The 18969-nt window shown below is 39.4% G+C and overlaps 1 protein-coding gene across 2 annotated transcripts in view; it reads right to left on the bottom strand.

The window, feature by feature from the left end:
* The window catches only part of kmt2a (lysine (K)-specific methyltransferase 2A), a 36655-nt gene extending 21409 nt beyond the window's left edge, over positions 1-15246 (bottom strand). For both annotated transcript variants that reach the window (XM_047820799.1, XM_027174012.2), the window contains exons 1-3: positions 14759-15246; positions 3790-3862; positions 182-3522 (exon numbers count right to left, since the gene is read on the bottom strand). In XM_047820799.1, coding sequence (XP_047676755.1) covers positions 182-3522; positions 3790-3862; positions 14759-15019 — 3675 coding nt within the window. In that variant the 5' untranslated portion in view covers positions 15020-15246. The remainder of the gene's footprint in view (positions 1-181; positions 3523-3789; positions 3863-14758) is intronic.
* Between the last annotated feature and the right edge of the window lie 3723 nt (positions 15247-18969).

Genomic DNA, 18969 nt, shown 5'->3' on the forward strand with positions numbered 1-18969 from the left:
TATATATATATATATATATATATATATATATATATATATATATATATATATATATATATATATATATATATAGATAGATATTTTTTTGTAGCTAGTCAGGGTCAGTGGGTAGACAGAATTTGGTTTCAAAATAAGACAAATAAGCACAGGAAAAAGAAGAAGAAGAAGTTTGAACACCAACCTGCACTTTAGGCTGATCCACTGTTTTCAAGGATTTGCTCTTTTCTATGTTAAAGAGCTGGGCTTTAGCCTTTTTCAGGAGACCTGCCACACGTCTGTCTGTGGCTGGCTGTTTTTCAGCAATGGCGAGCATGGAACCTAGGGATGGTGTAGAGGGAAGTTTTCTGGAATGGATGGGTGAGACAAGTGTGGCAGATCTCTCTTTGTTCTTCTCCATTTCATCAGCCTCCATACCTTTTTCTGGCAATCTGCCTTTTTTGGACACACGTCCTTTAGATAACAGTGCCCTTGTTGGTTGGATTATGTTTGTGTCAACTGATGGGGTCTCTGCACCAGACTCAACAGAAACAGATTTCTTTTGCCCAATAGTCTTTTTCTGGCTGAAGGTTTCCTCTACATCCTTACCATCCACAGCAAAAAGGCTTGAAGTGGAATTAGTTGGACTATCTGTAGCAAGGCTCTTCCCTCTTTTTTCCCAGTCTTTTTTGGCTTCTTTTTTATTTTCCTTTCCACGGTCTTTACTTCTCTCTGTCTCTCTATCTTTCTCCTTGGGAAGGGTATCTCGTGAAGTTGAAACACTCCTCTCTCTCCCTAATTTTACAGTGCTCCCACTTGAACCTTGGGGACTGGAAGCAAAACGAGGGAAGAGCTGTGACGAGGAAGAGGCAGAACTCACACCACCACCAAGGGTCACATCCACTCTTCGAACATCAGAGGCTCTATGACTATTAGGACCAAGTGAACTTGATGAGAATGTATTAAAAGGGGCTTGAGGTAAGGCACTTGGGGCAACTGGACTGACTGCAATCCCAGGTATAGGGCTGGAATTACCGGTCACACTAGTAGGAACAGAGCTAGTTAGTGCAGAAAGTTCAGCAGAGCCCTTTCCAGACTGGGCTCCTGACTGACTGCTCCTGGTGGTCATGGAGTGCGAAGGGGATCTGGATTGTATGCGAGAATGGCCAAATGTTCTCCTCCTCCTGTGTCGTGGCAGTCTGTTTGATGGTGGTGTGGACTGGAGAGGAGACTGAGAGCTAGGGCTGCTTCCCGAGGAAGATGGCAGAGTGACTGACTCAAAAATGCGGGAGTGGGCAGCACTGGGAGTAAAGCGAGGGGCACGGAGCAGTGGGCTGCGTTTATGGAGTGGAGTCTCAAAACGAGATGAGGGATGCTGGTGATGATGATGCAGAGGAGAAAACAGCCTATTACCTGCCCCAGTTGTACCACCTGATGCAGGGAACCCTCCTTGGGCCACTCCCCCCCCTCCAGGTCCAGGAGGTATCAGTCCCACATCTTCAGCTGTGAGAGGTGGAGGGCGGAAGTTATCAAATATAGGCTTACGAATAAGGCCCTCTTTTGCGTACTTGGCAGAGGAGAAGTATTGCTGCTCTATTCGTGACAATGATGTCCAGCGAAATGTGGGCTCCCGCAGTATGGCACGCCGTTTGTCATGAGAACCAGGAATTATCGGAGGATTAGACAGGAAAGGGGCAATGGGATGTGGCATAATCCATGGAGAGTGGGGGTGGTGTTCGCTTATGGCAGATACATTGGATGAGGCTGACTGAGGAGGCTGAGGTGGAGTAAGAAGAGTTGGAGGTGGTGGTGGTGAAGATGATGAAGAAGCAGTAGAAGAGGCCTGCTGGGACCCTGCCTGAGAAGAGGACATCATTACACCAGTAGCAGGGCTGATGATTGCTCTTTTCCTATTGCTGATCAGATTGCTCCGACCACGTGACACAAAGTTGCCTCTCCTTAGGCCCTGACCTCTTCTTCCTCGCCTGTTTGGCTCCATTAACTCCATGTGCTCAGTCTCAGGCTCAGATGGTGGGGACTGTGGACGTGGGGAATGATGCAGACTGGCCTCCCTCTCTCCCTGAGAGGAAGGGGAATGGTCCGGCTCCTCTGAGAGCACTTGGGTGCCATCTGAAATTTGAGAGTCGCAAGAAGAGTCATCTAGACTTGGGCTGCTGGAGCGTGAAGACTCTCCTGAGGAGAGCTGGAAGGAATGTTGTGACACTGCACTGGAGCCACAAGATGCTGCACTGCTACTGAAACGCCCATTACTGTTGCAGCTGTTGTTACTGATGAGACTTCCTGTTGCAACAGTTGCATTGGCAGGAGGTGCAGGGGGTGGAGGAGGAGGGAAGGTATCAACAGGTGGACCTGCCCCAGAAACGGCCACAGTTCCAGTTGTACTTGGAGCAGTGGAAACAAGTGTGGAGGATGTTGTTGAGGGATGGGTGACTGGAGCTGGTACAGTAGAGTCTATGCGTGCAATTTTCATGTGTGGGGGAGGGGCACTAAATTCATCTTCAATGAAGCGCTTAGGGGTTTTAATAATCCGCAAGGACACTGTACTCACCACAGGCATTATAAACTGCCGAATGTTTTTTAGCTGTGTTCTTGTTCTCTTCCTAATACCAGATTCAATAGCTGCCGCTCCCTGAGTACCTGCTGCCTCCAGTTTCTTTTTGTGTGCCCCTTTCTTAGCTCGCTGCAGTAACTGCTTTGCAATAGTGGCATCGGTGCGTTTGGAAGGTGGGACAGTGCGCACAGGCTTAATATGGCGAGGACTTTGCCGTAAACCCAAACGACTTCCGTGTTTTGGAGGTGTCGTTGGGTTGACGACTGATTCAGAATCTGGGGAATCTGGAGTAGTGTGTTGATCAGCAGAATGAGAGTCCCTGAGCTTGAGATGCTGCGTAGAACCGGGATCCATATCCTCTTCTAGGCGAACACCGAAGGTCTTATGTTTGGCAGTGCCAGACTCAGAGGGGGACAACTCCAGGGCCAATGAAGCAGCAGCAATCTCAGCCTTAAGGCGTTCAGCAGAGGGAGGTCTGCCACGCCTCCGTCTTGGCACAAAGGGAACTGGGACACCCTTTAAAAGTCCAGACTTAAGAGGATTTACTTTGACATCACGCATCCGCTTCAGTTTGGTCACATTTGAATCACGGCCCACTTTTGTTAACTTGTCCTCAGATTCCTGCTCCTGCACTGAACCAAGGGGAGTTCTCTTTGCAGCCTTTCTTTCAATGTCATCATCCCCAATGTCCTTGCCAAGTGATGGACTACAGTTGTGATCCAGTCCAACATCCCTGCTATCACTAGGTAACAATTGGCCACCTTGCAACCAGGTTCTTTGATTGCCAGACGCAGGAGGACGGCCTCTTCTTTTTTCCCCAGATCCAGGAGGTCTACCTGGTGGCCGCTTTATCTTTTCTGTGGGTGGAGTTGTAATGACAGACAGAGGGTGAGGTTCAACACGTGTAGCCAATTTCTGCAAAGTCGAACATCTTGGGGGGCGACCTCTTGGCTTCTTCTCTTGTGACAATTTAGCTGTCAAATAAAATACAAAATTTAGAAACGGAAATACATTTCTTACTGAAAATGAAGGCCTATGTGGCAAATTGAAAAAGATGACTAATAAACATATGTCAGCTTTTATATCTTTTCTACTCAGGTTCTTTCATTAAATTATTTTCAAAACTTAAAATGATTGTGTAAAGAATAATACATTAACAAGAAAATCGAAACAGCGTTTATGTGTTAAATAGCTGCAAGAAATGGTGAGATGGCTAGAGATATATGATTAAGACACATCACCTGTTGGGGTCCACCCTGGACTATGTACTCTTCCATTTTCAATGACTGTATCAAAACCTTCAAATACATCCTCCTATAAAAATAAACATGGGAGATTCAATCATTACATAATAAATAATACATAATAATCAATATAAATTTCAAGCTGAAATTAGTCATTTGTTCATTCATTCAGCCTGAGATTGCAGAACACAGTTGCACTGTGGCAGCGATATAAAAATCTTTGACGGCTTTCTGAAATAGATCATGAAATAATAAAAATTCAAAAAAATAATAAAAGTTCTGAAAATCATAAAAGTTGCAGCGCATGCTGCAGTCCGCACATTCATTATAAGACAACATTAGGTCATCAGTAGGAACTATTTGTATTAATTGACCTGCACTGATGTCAGGTAACGTGTTCAGTACCACAAAAAGGCAGAAATGTGGAATTCTGAGAAATATACATAAGAATGAAGCTCAAAAATGCCAAATAATGTCACTGGTTTCCAGCCAACAAAAACATGTTACTTAGATACATTGGTCCACCCCATGTATGTAAATGCATTATGTAGATTATTTTTGTTATTTTTAATACTAAAACATTTGCTTAAGTTATTATTCACCCGAGAAGTTTGGATAAGCGGTAGAAAATGAATGAATGAATGAATGAATGAATGAATGAAGTTATTATTCACATTTGTATTATTATCTGTTGTATAGCCACATAGATAGACATGGCACAAGTCAGTCTGTTTATTTTAAATATTTATTTATTAAATATTTAAACATATGCATCAAGTGATAAAGGATTAAATCTGTTTTAATATTGCTCAATATGCAGCTAACTTGCCGTACACATTGGTTTACAGTAGGCCCAAATTTATAATACAGAGTAAACTGTACAAACAAGGTGAGTGCATCTAATAGTGTTACAGGCCCACATACTATTTTGCAGCCTACCTCTCTTCGACCTCAAGGGAGCCCAGGAGGAACACTTATTACAAAAGCCATATATAGTTCTTCTGGTCTAATTCTGTCACAACAGTTTAGGTAGGTCATAATTCCCTTTATTTTTGAACTCACTGTGCCTGATCCACTAAGGTTTACATGTATATACAGTTCTTTGTAATCTTTAAAAAAAAACGAGCGATTATTTATCAAATTCCACCGCTTTGTTTACATCAAACCAAAATGGCATACAGTATTGCATTTAATGTGTTTGTTTGATTGATTTGGGTTGTGATTACCAGAGCAAAAACAAAATCTATAGTAACCTACAGGAAAAGTTTTCACTAACTGCGTAATGGTTTCATCAAGAATGGCTTAAAGCAATCACATGAAGTAAGGTCCAATCACAATCTGAGATGCATGCTAATGCCAACTAAATTTATGCTAAATATATTACACAAACAGAACAAAATAAAGCTTAGAAATATAGCATATGTGTAAGCTTAGGCAAAATACAACAAGCCTCAGCAGTTCTTGGGTCAGAAATACAGCATACGATGGAAAATGTAAACAAACATTTGGCAACCATCCGACATTTAAGTGACTCTCAAATTATCATCATCTTCATCATCACCACTACTACCACCACTGGCTCAATAAAACTTTACCCGCAACCCATAGTGCACAATATTATCATTCACTTCACAGACTTGGATTAAATCACTGTCAGATCATGTTCTCAATGTATTCAAACCAGTCTAAGGTGAGCTGTGCATAACTTTCAGGCAGCTTCAGCCTGCTTGTTGTTGTAAAAACAGTGATGGGAATATTTAGGTTCCTGCTTTCACTACATTCACTCAGAGTTGGGAAATGTGTAAATAAGCCTGACAGTGCTTTTTAATACTTTTAAATCATAATAATCAAGATGATTACAACTCAGAAATAAATACATTTAAAAAAGCAAAAGTAGAGAATATAGGGAACCAAATTCCAAGTCTGGTAAGCTCCATGAGGCACAGAGAGCAAAGAAAGAGCATGTACACACATTAAATGAGCAGACGTATGTGGACGCTTGACCATCACAATCATATGCATTACACTCCAATGTGTTGCCACAATGTCAAAAGAATTGTATAAAACAGATGAAAGGGCCACTGTGGGGCCAGCTTTCATTCCAACCAAGCCACACCAGAGTTTACTAAATGCCAAGATCAACTGATTAAACAGGTTGAATCAGGTTTGTCTCCTGCTTGATTTTAATGAAATCAAGCACTGCATCAGGGTACCTGCGGTAAAGAATGTGTTGTAGCAATACATTTTCCCCTTTAGTGGAACTCATACCTCTTTTCCACCGGAAAGAACCGGGTGCTAGTTCCGGTGGAAAAGGGGTATAAGTTCTAGAGAGCCATCACAGAGCTGAGTCTGACGTCACTGTATACCTGTCAATGTTAGCACAGCAGCGGCAAACACAAACACAACATCAACAATGGCGGATGTTGCTTTACTTTTAATGCTCATGGCTTTGTGAACCTACACTGGCATCCAAACGTGGCGAACTCAAACTGCCTCGGTGGAAAAGAGGCATAAGAGGCATGAGGATTGCAGAGTAGTACTTGCATCTCTGAGTCATTATGACAGCATGAGTTGCTTTAAATGACAGTGCAATTCTGCCTTGCACGTGCAATTTCTCTCTCTCTCTCTCTCTCTCTCTCTCTCTCTCTCTCTCTCTCTCTCTCTCTCTCTCAGGACACCCAGTACATGTCACACATTGCATGTAAACAACATCCAAGGAGAGGAGAAGGAGGAGAAAGAATGACGTGTGCATCACCGGTGTGAACAGCAGCTGCAGAGATAAATAATCTTAGAGAACTTGAAAAAAGCTAAGCTAAACGATGCTGCTTGCATTATATACAGACTTCTTGTCTCCTTACTGGGCCAAGCTGCTGAATCAGTGCCCATGGCCTGAAACAGACAACAAGCTCGGAGTTGCTGGACACAATAAAAAGACACCCAGCATGGCTAACATGGCAGACACCTGCTCCATGTGTAGGGGAAGGGAAACTGTAGCAAATGGGTCAGAGTAAATGGTAAGCAATCATTTGCTGGCCTATCTTTCTGGACATACAATTTAGCTCCACCAGAGGTCCGACACGAGACCCGAGCAAGTTCGGGTCTAAAAGTTTCACGGGTATAATAATAGTGACATCGGGTCTCTGGTAAATTAAAATGAATGTGTTTTTCCCGAACGGACCCGAGAAGACCCGAACTACTGTATATCGCGTGTGTGCATCGACTCAAGTCCTTTTCCAACCTCTCCTCTGTTTGCCAAGACCGCTTGCGACATGTGGCTGGCGACGTGTGGCTGGCGATAAGCTAATTTTCGTTGAAACAGACCTGTCAATCAATTTTGAATCCACTCTGTATCGGTTACTTTAGTGTAGAGTTATGCAACATTCGGGTCCAGTCGAATTTTAAAAAAATTGCCAACGGGTCGGGTTGGACTCGGGTCTACTTTTTCCGGGTTTGTCTCGGGTCGGGACTTTCTTAAAAAAAAAAAAAAAATATGTACGTCAGGTTCGGGTAAAAAGTGATTCGGGTCACTTCGGGTCCGGTACATTTCTTTAGACCCGAGAAGACCTCTAGACTGAGTAGCACACGTCTGCAGTTATGTCTGAAATTTGAACCATTCTGGTATTAATTTCTCAATGTATGCATGTAAATCAACTCTGAATACACTAATTATTTGCCTTATTTTAATAAATTTTTAACTAAAGATGACAGAGGAAGTGATTACTTAGGGATGGGTGTGAGCAGGACTCATTGAGCATGTTCATTGAGTCACAAGAAACTTTTTTTCTTGTTTTCCCTTCCAACATAAACATTACTCACTTAGGGACCAACATGGACAAAACGGGGTTTTGAGCAGAATTCAGTCAAACTTTAACTGAACCTTGAAGATGAGTTGAAGCCATATTTTCCTGGAATAATTCAGTTAAAAAGCTTACCAAGGGAATTCTGTTACTCAACAGCGGACACATTATGCTATGTGTTTGTTTCTATTAGTTCTGTACTCTTCATTCTGACCGTTATCATTTCCCAGGGGATCTCGGTAACGATCCACAGTGTCTGGTTTTTGTTTGCGTTTGTTGATATAGACAATGCCATTGCCATTACAATGTAATTTACCCAAAACGCCACCAGGAAAAACTAACTTTTTAACGTCTAATATTTCTGATAAAGTCAATGATGGGACATGTGCTTGACTTTCAGCTCTGTGAATGAGGCAGCAAGACAAGACAAGACAAATGGCTGACCTTTTTTACTCAAACGTTATTGTTGAGGCAAACAATGTAATATAATGTGCTTCACAGTGCCCAATGAAAAATAAGAAAAAAGTCATTGTCATACATTTTAGGCATTCAAATTCAAACAAAAGAACAGAAAAAGTTTTTAAACTAAAAAATTGTGTTATGAAATAGTATTATATGCCTATTACTCTGCATAATCAAGTAATGCTTAGAAAAAATCAGTTCAGTCATGACACACTAAACCTTATTGAAAACTGTTGAAACTAGAACAAAGACTCATCTAAGAACATTTTTCTTATTTAAAATGAAAACCTAAGTAATGAAATTCTTAATGCATTTCTGACAGCTCCATTCTGCTTAAACTGAGCAAGATGCTCCCATTCATACATGTAACTTTTAGGCCATCTGTCAGCTTTAGTTAACAAAAGGTTAACAAGCAGGCTATTTGTTTACACAGGGTCGTGACGTATCCCGTCCTGAGCAGATGGTCACAAACCCCGGAAAGTTCAACATGGCAGTTAACTCAAGAACAAGGCATAAACTGAGAAGTGCACGGAAGCTATACTCCTGAAAATAGAGCATAATTATACTACTGTGTGTGACCGATGATACTAAACGTATATAAACCCCTATAATCTCTGCACAAGCCTACAGCATATAACATGATCTATGTTTAACTTTAAACCGCGTTAATTTTTAGGTTGAATCCCTGGATATCTGACAGAATATTTGGAACCTGCAGATAAATGGTAACTGTTATCTCAAATGATTCAGAGCATTTTTCTTAAATGTTTTTGTATCAGATTATATTAATAAACTTACTTTCTGAGAAAGAAAACAATGTTTTTTTTTTACTATTCATATTTAATCATTTACCATTGTAAATAAAGATAATATATTGTTAGGAAGTGCAAAACACTAATATTTTATAGCACGACAATGTATTGCTAAGAAGATAAAACTGTAAATGGAAAGCGCAGTTCTGCTTCTCATTGCCCATTTACCACATAGGCAGCATGTTCCAGCACCTAACACCCACGAAACTGGAAAGATGTGCCCCTAAAATAGAGGAGTGATTTGAGGGAAGAAAAAACAAACAAACAAACAAAAAAAATCACAAAGCCACATGCTAGGTGTAACATGGAACATAAAAATTAAAGACAAGCACTCTATCCACTCAAATGGCTGACCCCCACTTAAGCTCCCACTCTACAAACTACAAACGGTTGAGTTAAACTCCTCTGAGTACAAGAAAAAAGTGGAATAAATCCATGGATGCGAGTGCATGTGTCCCAGTGCTGTCCCTGGGGGAGGACGAGGGCTTGCTCTTCACCCTTTGATATCCACGCCTGTGCTCTTTCAGTTGCTTGCATTTCTTAAAGGCTGGAATAAAGGCAGACACAAAGCTTCCTGCTATGATCCACACGATGTCTGGGGGAGCCAGACCCTCTCCACATAAATAGGCCAAACACCTGCTGGACCTTTTCCCTCTGCATAAAGCTACGGCATTCGTTTGAAACCAGTGGAGCAAAGCATTCATTTGTTGTATCTATTCAAGTAGACTTTTGTACAAGGCCTTGACAGTGATCTACATTCTACTTTGGGATGCAATGGTTAGTCCGAATACTAAGAAGCAAGCCAAATCTGGGCTCTTAAAAAAAAAAATCACTTATTGTTTCTGATTTGCAAACAGTCAAACTGTGGACAACTGTAGACAGTGAAACTATAGTCAAACTTTTGTCGTCACATGAAAATACTGCCTTATAGCTGAAAAGACGACTGGACCTGTGTTATAAACTTCTAGCTATCTGTCTAGTCACCTAGACTTAATTCACCAAGGCATTTTAACTGACCTAAACGACTGAAACGTTTTAGAGACATGGAAACAATACAGAAAAAAGGTTCTCTACAATACACTTTGATAATATATATAATATATATTCCATGTGCATTCAAAATTCCAAACTAAAACATAAACACTTTATCTTTAATTTTAATCAGAAGCAACCATTCAAAAGGGGCAAAAGAACATTTTGGGTTTAGAGGTACTGTCTCATTTGTTTATGAAATGTTTTCCCATGAAGACTCAGTAGACACACACACAAGAAAAATAGAATTTGAATTTGTGTGTCCTTCTGTTTATGCTGGCTTCAAGCTGATGTGTGCGCTCAGCAGGCCGTGATGATCCTGAACAATCCTGGCCAGGCACAACATCCCCCTCTGAAAGAAACCACAACACTGTGGACACAACTTCCATAAGCCACAAGTTCCAGTGGGATCTCCTATTCTAATTTCACTTTTATGCAGCTTCAGAATATAGCTGGAGCAGATAGAGATGATCAGTGATCCTTGCTCCAAATTGACAGAATGGTCAAAAAAAAAAGAAAAAAGTAGTCTTGCAATATCCAGAAAATTTTTGTTGAAAATTTTATAATAATAATTCAGGGAGCTCCGTTATGTGCTTTAGTGAAAGCTCTGAATGTGTGTTTTCAAACATATGTTAGGTTTGGTTTTTCACTCTGTTAAAATCATGAAAACACTGTTGCTTAGCAACTGGCTAATATGGATGTTGAGTATATGCTAACTAATGACAGACAAACAATGTAAAAAGCAAAGCACATCTTTAATGACAATGCAAATGAAACAAAACACTATCAAGAATGTCAGCAGTTTCCTCAGATATACTGATAAATAAATAAAAAGACTCAATACTGCATTTATACTTAGCACAGAGCATAAACACAACTTCTATGCCTACTGAGAAAGATCAACAGTGGGATATACTTGTGAACTAATTCTGAACTGTCTGATAATTGACCGTGTTGATGTGCTGCTCATTCTGATTTTCACCATTTGCTGCACCTCATGCATCAGCTGAGAATCTTATCGGAACCAGGAGCAGGGATTTGTGTGAAAACACAAAACCATCCTAAATAAAATCGTACACAAAGATAGTAGTCAACTTGGAGGTACTGGCCAAACTGGAATAATATATTTTATGTGAAATGCCATGACAGAACAACATATAGGTGCAGCATGTAATGTAAATGTAATGCATTACATAAGCATATACACAGTCATTTCCTCGTCTGTAGCAGTATGCCTAATTAGAAAACTACATTACATTATAACATTAGCTACCTAAAACTATGACCTGACAGACAAACCGCAGACACTATAATTTCACTTGTGTTTACCTGTGACAAAGCTGCTGTAGTTAGCAAGTAAGGCTAGTGGTGGCTAAGTAAGATAATAAGAGAGAAGCAGAGCACAGGGGTTGTGTTCATTTGAAATTCACTCATCCTGCTTTTTTATATTTCTGGGATAAACTATGGATGTTTAGGCATTTTAGGAGCTTCTTGGACATAATAAGAAAATCCACAAAACAATTTATACATCTAAAGCTGAACAATAATATTGTTCAAATCTTGAATCTGACAGGTCAGAATGTGTTGATTAATTTTCCATAATAGAAGCCCTGAAGACAGTGTTGTCTGGAAAGCAAAGCATATGTTTCTTTTAATACTGTTTAGCATGTATCTGAAAGCAATAATTATATTCGTCAGATGTTTTATATTTTAAGCTGCTTTGTGAAGATGTGAATTTTTAAACGTGCTATACAAATGCTATTCATTTATTCATTCATTCATTCATTTGCTACCGTTTAAACTTCTCGGGTCACGGGGAGCCTGTGCCTATCCCAGGCGTCATCGAGCATCAAGGCAGGATACACCCTGGACAGAGTGCCAACCCATCGCAGGGCACACACACACACACTCATTCACTCACACAAATGCTATTGAATTGTATTATTCCTAACGAGACGTTTATTTAATAATTAGGCGAGGAGTCTCCATTGTCAGTGTAGCAAGTTAATTTTAAAATTTCAACAAAGTTCTGTTATTGTATTGAGACTTATTCATTTTTGTGATAACTTCAGCAAAACTTGCTGTGTTATATTTTAGTTGCATTATTTGGGGCTCCTACCATTGTTGTAGGTGGGGTCATTTTTAGTGTGAGACATAGGGAGGAAGTATGCCACTTGTCTTTTGAGAGTTCTCAGAGGCACCGTGAGTGAGCAAGGAAGTGGTAGGTCATTTCGCTCTCTCATATTTTTTATTTATTTAAACGTCATTTGTGATAAACCCTTTGTGCTTATGATGAAAACACTGTCTCAAGGTTTATTTCTAAAATATTTAATCAATGTAATAATGTTTTCTTTGAAGATGGCGTTTGTTTTGATTGGGTTAATGCAAATTAATGTGCGTTTGGTTCGCACGTGTTTCCCAATACAGGGATGAGAGAGTGTGTTTCCAGGTGTGTGACTAATTATGCCCTATTCTACTCTGTTAAAGGTATGTTGTTATCTTGTTTATTTCCAGTTAGTTGTTTAAATGTGCCATCTGTGTGATGATTGATGAACTTGTGTTCATTTTGAGTGTTTTGAGATAATGTTAATGCCTGTGTGGCATTTTCTCATGTGTTCCCATGTATGAAACTTTATTGTACACAGTGTGTATGTCTGTGTAAAGCCAGCTCCAGTACACAATGTGTTTGTGTAAAATACATTTTTATAGTATATAGGATGTTGGATACAAATAAGTTGAGCATTATGCACGAGTTTAATACTTTTATTTGAATATGTTATGTATTGTATGTAATTTTGAGGTTCTTACATTTAAGTATAAAAGAAATAAAACACTTCATGGAGTAAATGTTAGCAAACTGCTGTGGTATAAAAGGAATAAAGTAATGCATGTAAGCTCATAGTGTAGTGCTGATTAGTCTCCTGCATCAGAGGTGTTTCTTATTTCTTATTGAACATTCCAGGTTGTTTTATTATGGCATGTTCAGAGATATTTGAGATGCAAATCCAAAATTACGAAGAAAAAAAATCTGAAAAAAGAAAAAGAAAGAAGGGGGGGGGCAGCATCGTGCGTGTTGTTGAGATAGCTGCACGTTTCCGTTATGAGAGTGATGTACAGTGTGCACTGCCTCCTCATCACTGAGGAAGATGGGAGCTGCTTCGTAACAGTACACACCCCCCACACGCACGAGCTCCAAGCAAAGGCACGCTGTTATTGGAGCCTTTCACTCTTCAAATAACTGCGTTTCCTACTGCATTAGTTAGTTCGTCTTAAACGACCCTAAATCGCTACACGACCCTGCTAATATAATCTGCAATTACATATCTCTATGTATTCATATTGGTACTACGCAATATGTGCTACGAAGAGAGAGGAGAAAAAAAACGAAAAAAAAAAAACATGTCCACCTCCCATTTTCCTGCGCATCATCAGCACAAGCTAACAGGCTAACGTTAGCATAAACAGACAAGCCCCGCTTTTTGTTGTTGTTGTTTTTTAAACATATTTGAAGCAAATCACAAACGGATCCAAGTGAAAGCTTATCTAGACGGATATAGACGAGCCGACCGAACTGTTCTGTTTGTATTCGGGTACAACCTGCTAACTGAAAAAAACCCAGTAGAAAAATAATGGCAGCTGTGTAAGCTAGTTAGCATCATCATGCTATCGTGCTATCCGCAGGGCCCGGATGAGCCCTTAATAACCAGCTAGTTACTTTGCTATAAACTAAACGTTTGCTCACAGGCAGGTGATCCCGAATCCCTTTTTATTTCGGTTCGGTACTGAAATGAAACGAAAAGAAACCAACAAACAAATATCACACGGGGGAAAAAACAAACAAAAAAAAACGGCAGGTTTCAGAAAAGCATCGTTTCGAACGCTGTCAGTGACGCTTGCAAAAATAAATAAATAACTGTCCTTCAGTGTGTGGTTTTACGTTCAGGGTATAAAATACATCGTTAAAATCATAACCTAAAACGCTTTTATTTCTCTTTCTTTCTGTCTTTCTTTAACAGACGTCTGTATTTTAAAACACAAGCTCTCACTCACTTAGGGAGTCCGTTAAACAGCCCACGGCTGTAAGCTAACTACTTATAATGCGAATATGAACAAACAAACAAATAAATAAATATGTAAATAAATAAATATATAAACATAACACGTCCCTGGATTGTATTTATCCACGATTTAAGCGATTTTGTGAGTTTGAGAAGTGAGTTTTGACCGCACAACACGACACTAACGGTGTATTAGCCTGCTTGGTGTTTGTTACCCTCCTTTAGTTATATCTTTCTCGTGTAGCATAAGTGAGAGTTATATATATGTATTACTCATTTATATAAGTCTATTACGCACTTTAGGCCGCTTTGAATTCACCCCTTGATTTGTATTAAGACTTAACAATTGTGATTAAACAGACAGAGATGTTGGAGGTTCAGCTAAGCTAATAACTATCACTGTAACCGAAAGTCTATTCTGTCAAAACATTGATGCATGTCCAGGGCCAAGTTCCTTTCTTGTTGTACATAAAATTTGCTCCACAAAACCGCCATTAAAAACGCACCTGCACACACGAGAAGTGCTTTTGGCGTACAGACGACACGAACTACTGGTGTTAACTTTTGTTTACTATTCGATACGCTGTCACTGAGTTTAGCCGTCAGGGCGATTAGCGAGCTAGCTCGGTGAGTTTCAGAGGAAAACAGCACATGGATGGATTGGGGAAGGCATGTGTCTGCTGCGCAGCAAAATAACCGCGTTTAGCAGAGAAGAGAAGTCGGGAAATTAAACGTATTGTAACACACGGAAAGAAAGCCGACAGCATACGACTATCCATCCAGTCTGGGGAAAGGTGTCGCTTACCTCCGCGCTGCTGCTGCTGCCGCTGCTGGAGCCGCTCGACTCGCCCAAAACATCACGAAATTTCTGCAGGTTGCTGCGGATCGCAGTAGACACTTGCAGCGCCGCGTCGAAACCGGGCCCAAGCTTGCTGGCTGTAGAATGGGTTCCTGCGCCATTTCGGAGGGAAGCCGTGACCCGGATTCGGCCCGCTTTTCTCCCAGTGCCCGAGTTGCTGCTCCCTCCGGGCCGAGCAGGGAACCGCCACCTACAGCTGTGCGCCATTTTAACACTCTGCCTGCCTGCCCTCAGATCAGGGAGCTCGGTGGGCGTCGCCCCAAACCAGCGAATTCAACCGACTGCCACTTTCGTCAAGCGGCGAGACTTCAGTATGCAGGTTCCGGGGTGGCTGTAAATATGGACCCCCGACTTTAGATGACAAAAACGCTTCAATCTTGCGCAGGTTCTGTAGTGATATTCACAAGAGCCGTAAACACACAACAACACACGTAGAAAAAAACCCCACACAAACGTTCGATTCCCAAAACAACGTATTAACGAGACCACTTTTTTAATACTTCATAAGGAGTTGGAAAGTGTTTTTGGAGGAAAAACCGAATATGAAAAAAATATATCAAAACAGTTTCTAGAAAAACAAATACTTTATTTTAAATAAATAAATAAATTGCAGGAAAGGTTAGAGATACACGTCGTCATGGCAACACACCGCACCGATAAGGTAAACAAGGTGAAATGTTTTAGAAATGGTTTTAGTAATCATTACCCATTGACTATCTAATAACAGCATGTTTTTCGCCTGGTTCCTGTTACAATATATAAACCATCGCACTGAAAATGTTTAATTATAACAGCAAACACTGATTCAGAGCAAAAATGTCACTTTTTATTAGGGCATGTTATTATAAGGCTTCATAGAGATATACACAGTGGTGTCAAAAGTATTCACATTCATTACTCAGGTAGAAGTATACTGTATACTAGGGTTTAAAAATACTTCTGAAGAAGTTGAACTCAAGCTTTTTACTCAAGTAAAAATACTGTTTTCAAAACTACTTTGTAATGCAAGGAAAAATGCCATTAAGGACAAAAGCTTAGGCTGTGCCACAGGGGCCTATTGTGCACTACCCCATCTCCTCAAAAAACATATTTCTAAAAGCCATAATGACTATAATGTTATATTAATATGATAATGTTGAAAAATTTGGGATGCACTAGGCTACCTGTTTCAGCCACATACTGTATATGGCCATTAAAAAGAACGCATTTTAGTACAATGCAAATACATTAAAGAACCATATATGTGTACTACTGAGCTGTTTCATGGAGCAGAAGATATGACTAGTTGGCTATAAGTATTGTAATGGCACAAAAAGTCAAACTTCAGAGGCATGTCATCAATAACCATTATTGAACCAAACACAACCAAACAACAACAGAGTAAACAACAACAGGGAAGCACAGAACTTGCGACAAAGAGTTACCAATATCCTTTGTTCAGCTGCAAAAGCAGCTGGTTTTCAAGGTTCTTTGAGCCAATGCATGCTCTTCTTGGCCTGAAGATCAGCCCTGCAACACTGAACAGTCTTTCACAGGCTGCTGAGGCCGGGAGCTGGCACACAGCTGGGAAGGACTTCAGTACCTCTACTGTGTCTGTGTACCTCTACCTGGGCACCCCAGGTACGCATCCAACTGCTGGGTCGAATCAAGAGGGCTGGTCTACTTCAATCGACTTCGATAGTAGGAAAACGAATGATGGAATTCAATGGTACCGTCAACTTTGTGCTTACCATCATTTATCAAAATATCTTCATCATGTATCACTATACTTCCATAATATTTGTTTTCCTACTAAGGAAGTCAAGGGTTACAATCAGCTGTGTGCTTACCATCATTTATCAAAATATCTTCTTTTGTGTTCATCAGAATAAAGAAATTCATACAGATTTAAAACAACATGAGGATGAGAATTTGATGACAGAATTTTTGGGTGAACTATCCCTTTAAAGCTTTTAAAGTTTTTAGGACCACTAGCAGCTGCTGGCATGATTGAAAATGAGCAGTAAAATCATTTTAAACAGCATTTGGCCAATAGTTGGGCCTATTACCTCTTTAAAAGGACCCATAGGGCCCCATACAGGCACGTGCACTCTCTTATCAACCAGCTGTGGATTATAGCTTTGCACAATTAACTTACAAATATTGCATATAGTAACAATATAAGCTTATATATAACATTTGGTTAAATTTGAATTTCGCATCACCGAGCCACCAAACTAGTTTGCAATGTTGAATCAGCCTACTGGTAGCAAGCAAACCATTGGCATTTACTAGGTCATTACAATATTGTCACTAATCGACTGATAATAACAAAAACTATAGCTTTGCACAATTAACTTACATATATAGCAATAATTTAAGCTCAGATAATGTTTGGCTAAAGTCGAATTTCAAATTTGTTAATAATTGACTGATAATAACAAAATTTTATCTTACCTCAATATGCTTTTTTTAAATTGGTTTTTGTAAGCCATTATCTCGTGGAACTTGGGTGCGCATAGCTTACAACGCATGCGAGATGAGGTTTTTTTCCATCCAACCATTTAAAAAATATCTTCCAGGTATGGCCAGGGATGTATAAGGGTTGGTCTTCCTGGCTACCAAGTTCCTCGTGGGTGCTAGCGCTTGGTTGAGACATTTCGTTTTGAGCCTCTTCCACAAACTTCTTCGTACTTCGGTAAATGAAGTGTGACGTGATTTGTGTCATGTGCAGCTGCGGTAGATCGCGTACAAACCAATGGTATATGTTTATACTTCCCATCCAACCACAATCACATTCTCTCTATCCGGATGGCGCGATTTATCTTGATAGGTTTTTTTTATAATGACAAGCCGAAATGAAATATTAGTAACGAGGCTATTTTTAAAATGTAAGGAGTAGAAAGTACAAGTAATTGCGTGAAAATGTATGGAGTAGAAGTAAAAAGTATGCTAAAAAAAATAATTACTCCATTAAAGTATAGATACTCAAAATTTCTACTTAAGTATTGTAACGAAGTATTTGTACTTCGTTACTTGACACCTCTGGATACATGTGAAACTATTCTTGTTAAAAGATAATATATTTATAACCATAACCATAATTATCTTATATTAAAACACAACAATGTAACAAGTGTTTTTCTTTCCTTCTAAAAACATAGAACTAACAATAACAATTGTTTAGATAACTTCTGATGTTATTATAAAGGCTATTTATTATTATTTTTTTCATACAAAGACAATATTTGTGATCAAATACGTTGCCAGAATCTGAAAAAAAGATGAACATTTTAAGCACACACTGTGCTGGCATAAAATGAATAATAATAATAATAATAATAATAATAATAATAATAATAACAATAATAATAATAACATCATTATTATTACAGGCTACATTCAGATTTACTCCAAACCAGTTTCCTTAAGAGCATTGTCTGTTAAAAGAAAGATACTTGGCGTTAGATTTAAAGTTCTCCTTGGAGTACAAGGTCAAACAATAAAAGACATCCACAATTTCTCATTTTTCACACTGAGGTCATTCTGTTCTTGGTACACGATGAGCCACAGTAACTGAAAATGCACAGTCTGGCTCGGTTTCAAGAAGTGACTCTACAAACAATGAATTCCTGTAGTATGCACAGAGATGACAATTTACAAATACAGTGTCATTAAAATGGAACACAAAACTTTGATGATGTGTCAAGTTAAAAGAAGCATTTCATTTGTAATGAGCAAAAAAAAAAAGAAGTAAAAAGTAAAATTTGTAATGCAAATTAAGCAGGTGCAAAAAAATGCAGCTACTTGACAGTAATCCCATTCTTTCATAGAGAAAAGCCAAACCTTTTCATTTAAAATGTATATCATTAGGTTTACACAAACTTAAAAAAAAACCAAAAACAGACACTAATCCTTGCGGTAAGTGAATAAAACAGCAAGATTCTGAGATTTCTAGACTTCTGATGATAATAAGATAGCATGGCAAAGCTGTTTCACACAATTATGATAACCAAAATGGGTTAATTTGTTAAACTGTGTTTTTCTTAAGTATAGAAGATAAATGTAACTTTTTTGTTTTTTTATTGTCGAAGATCATTATATTGTCTGTACACACAAATCAAAATAAATTTCTGCAAGAAAAAAAATCTGTACAAGGCAGAAAGCAAGACAACAAA

The sequence above is a fragment of the Tachysurus fulvidraco genome, chromosome 11, assembly GCF_022655615.1.
Source record: "Tachysurus fulvidraco isolate hzauxx_2018 chromosome 11, HZAU_PFXX_2.0, whole genome shotgun sequence".
In the NCBI taxonomy this organism is placed as follows: domain Eukaryota; kingdom Metazoa; phylum Chordata; class Actinopteri; order Siluriformes; family Bagridae; genus Tachysurus; species Tachysurus fulvidraco.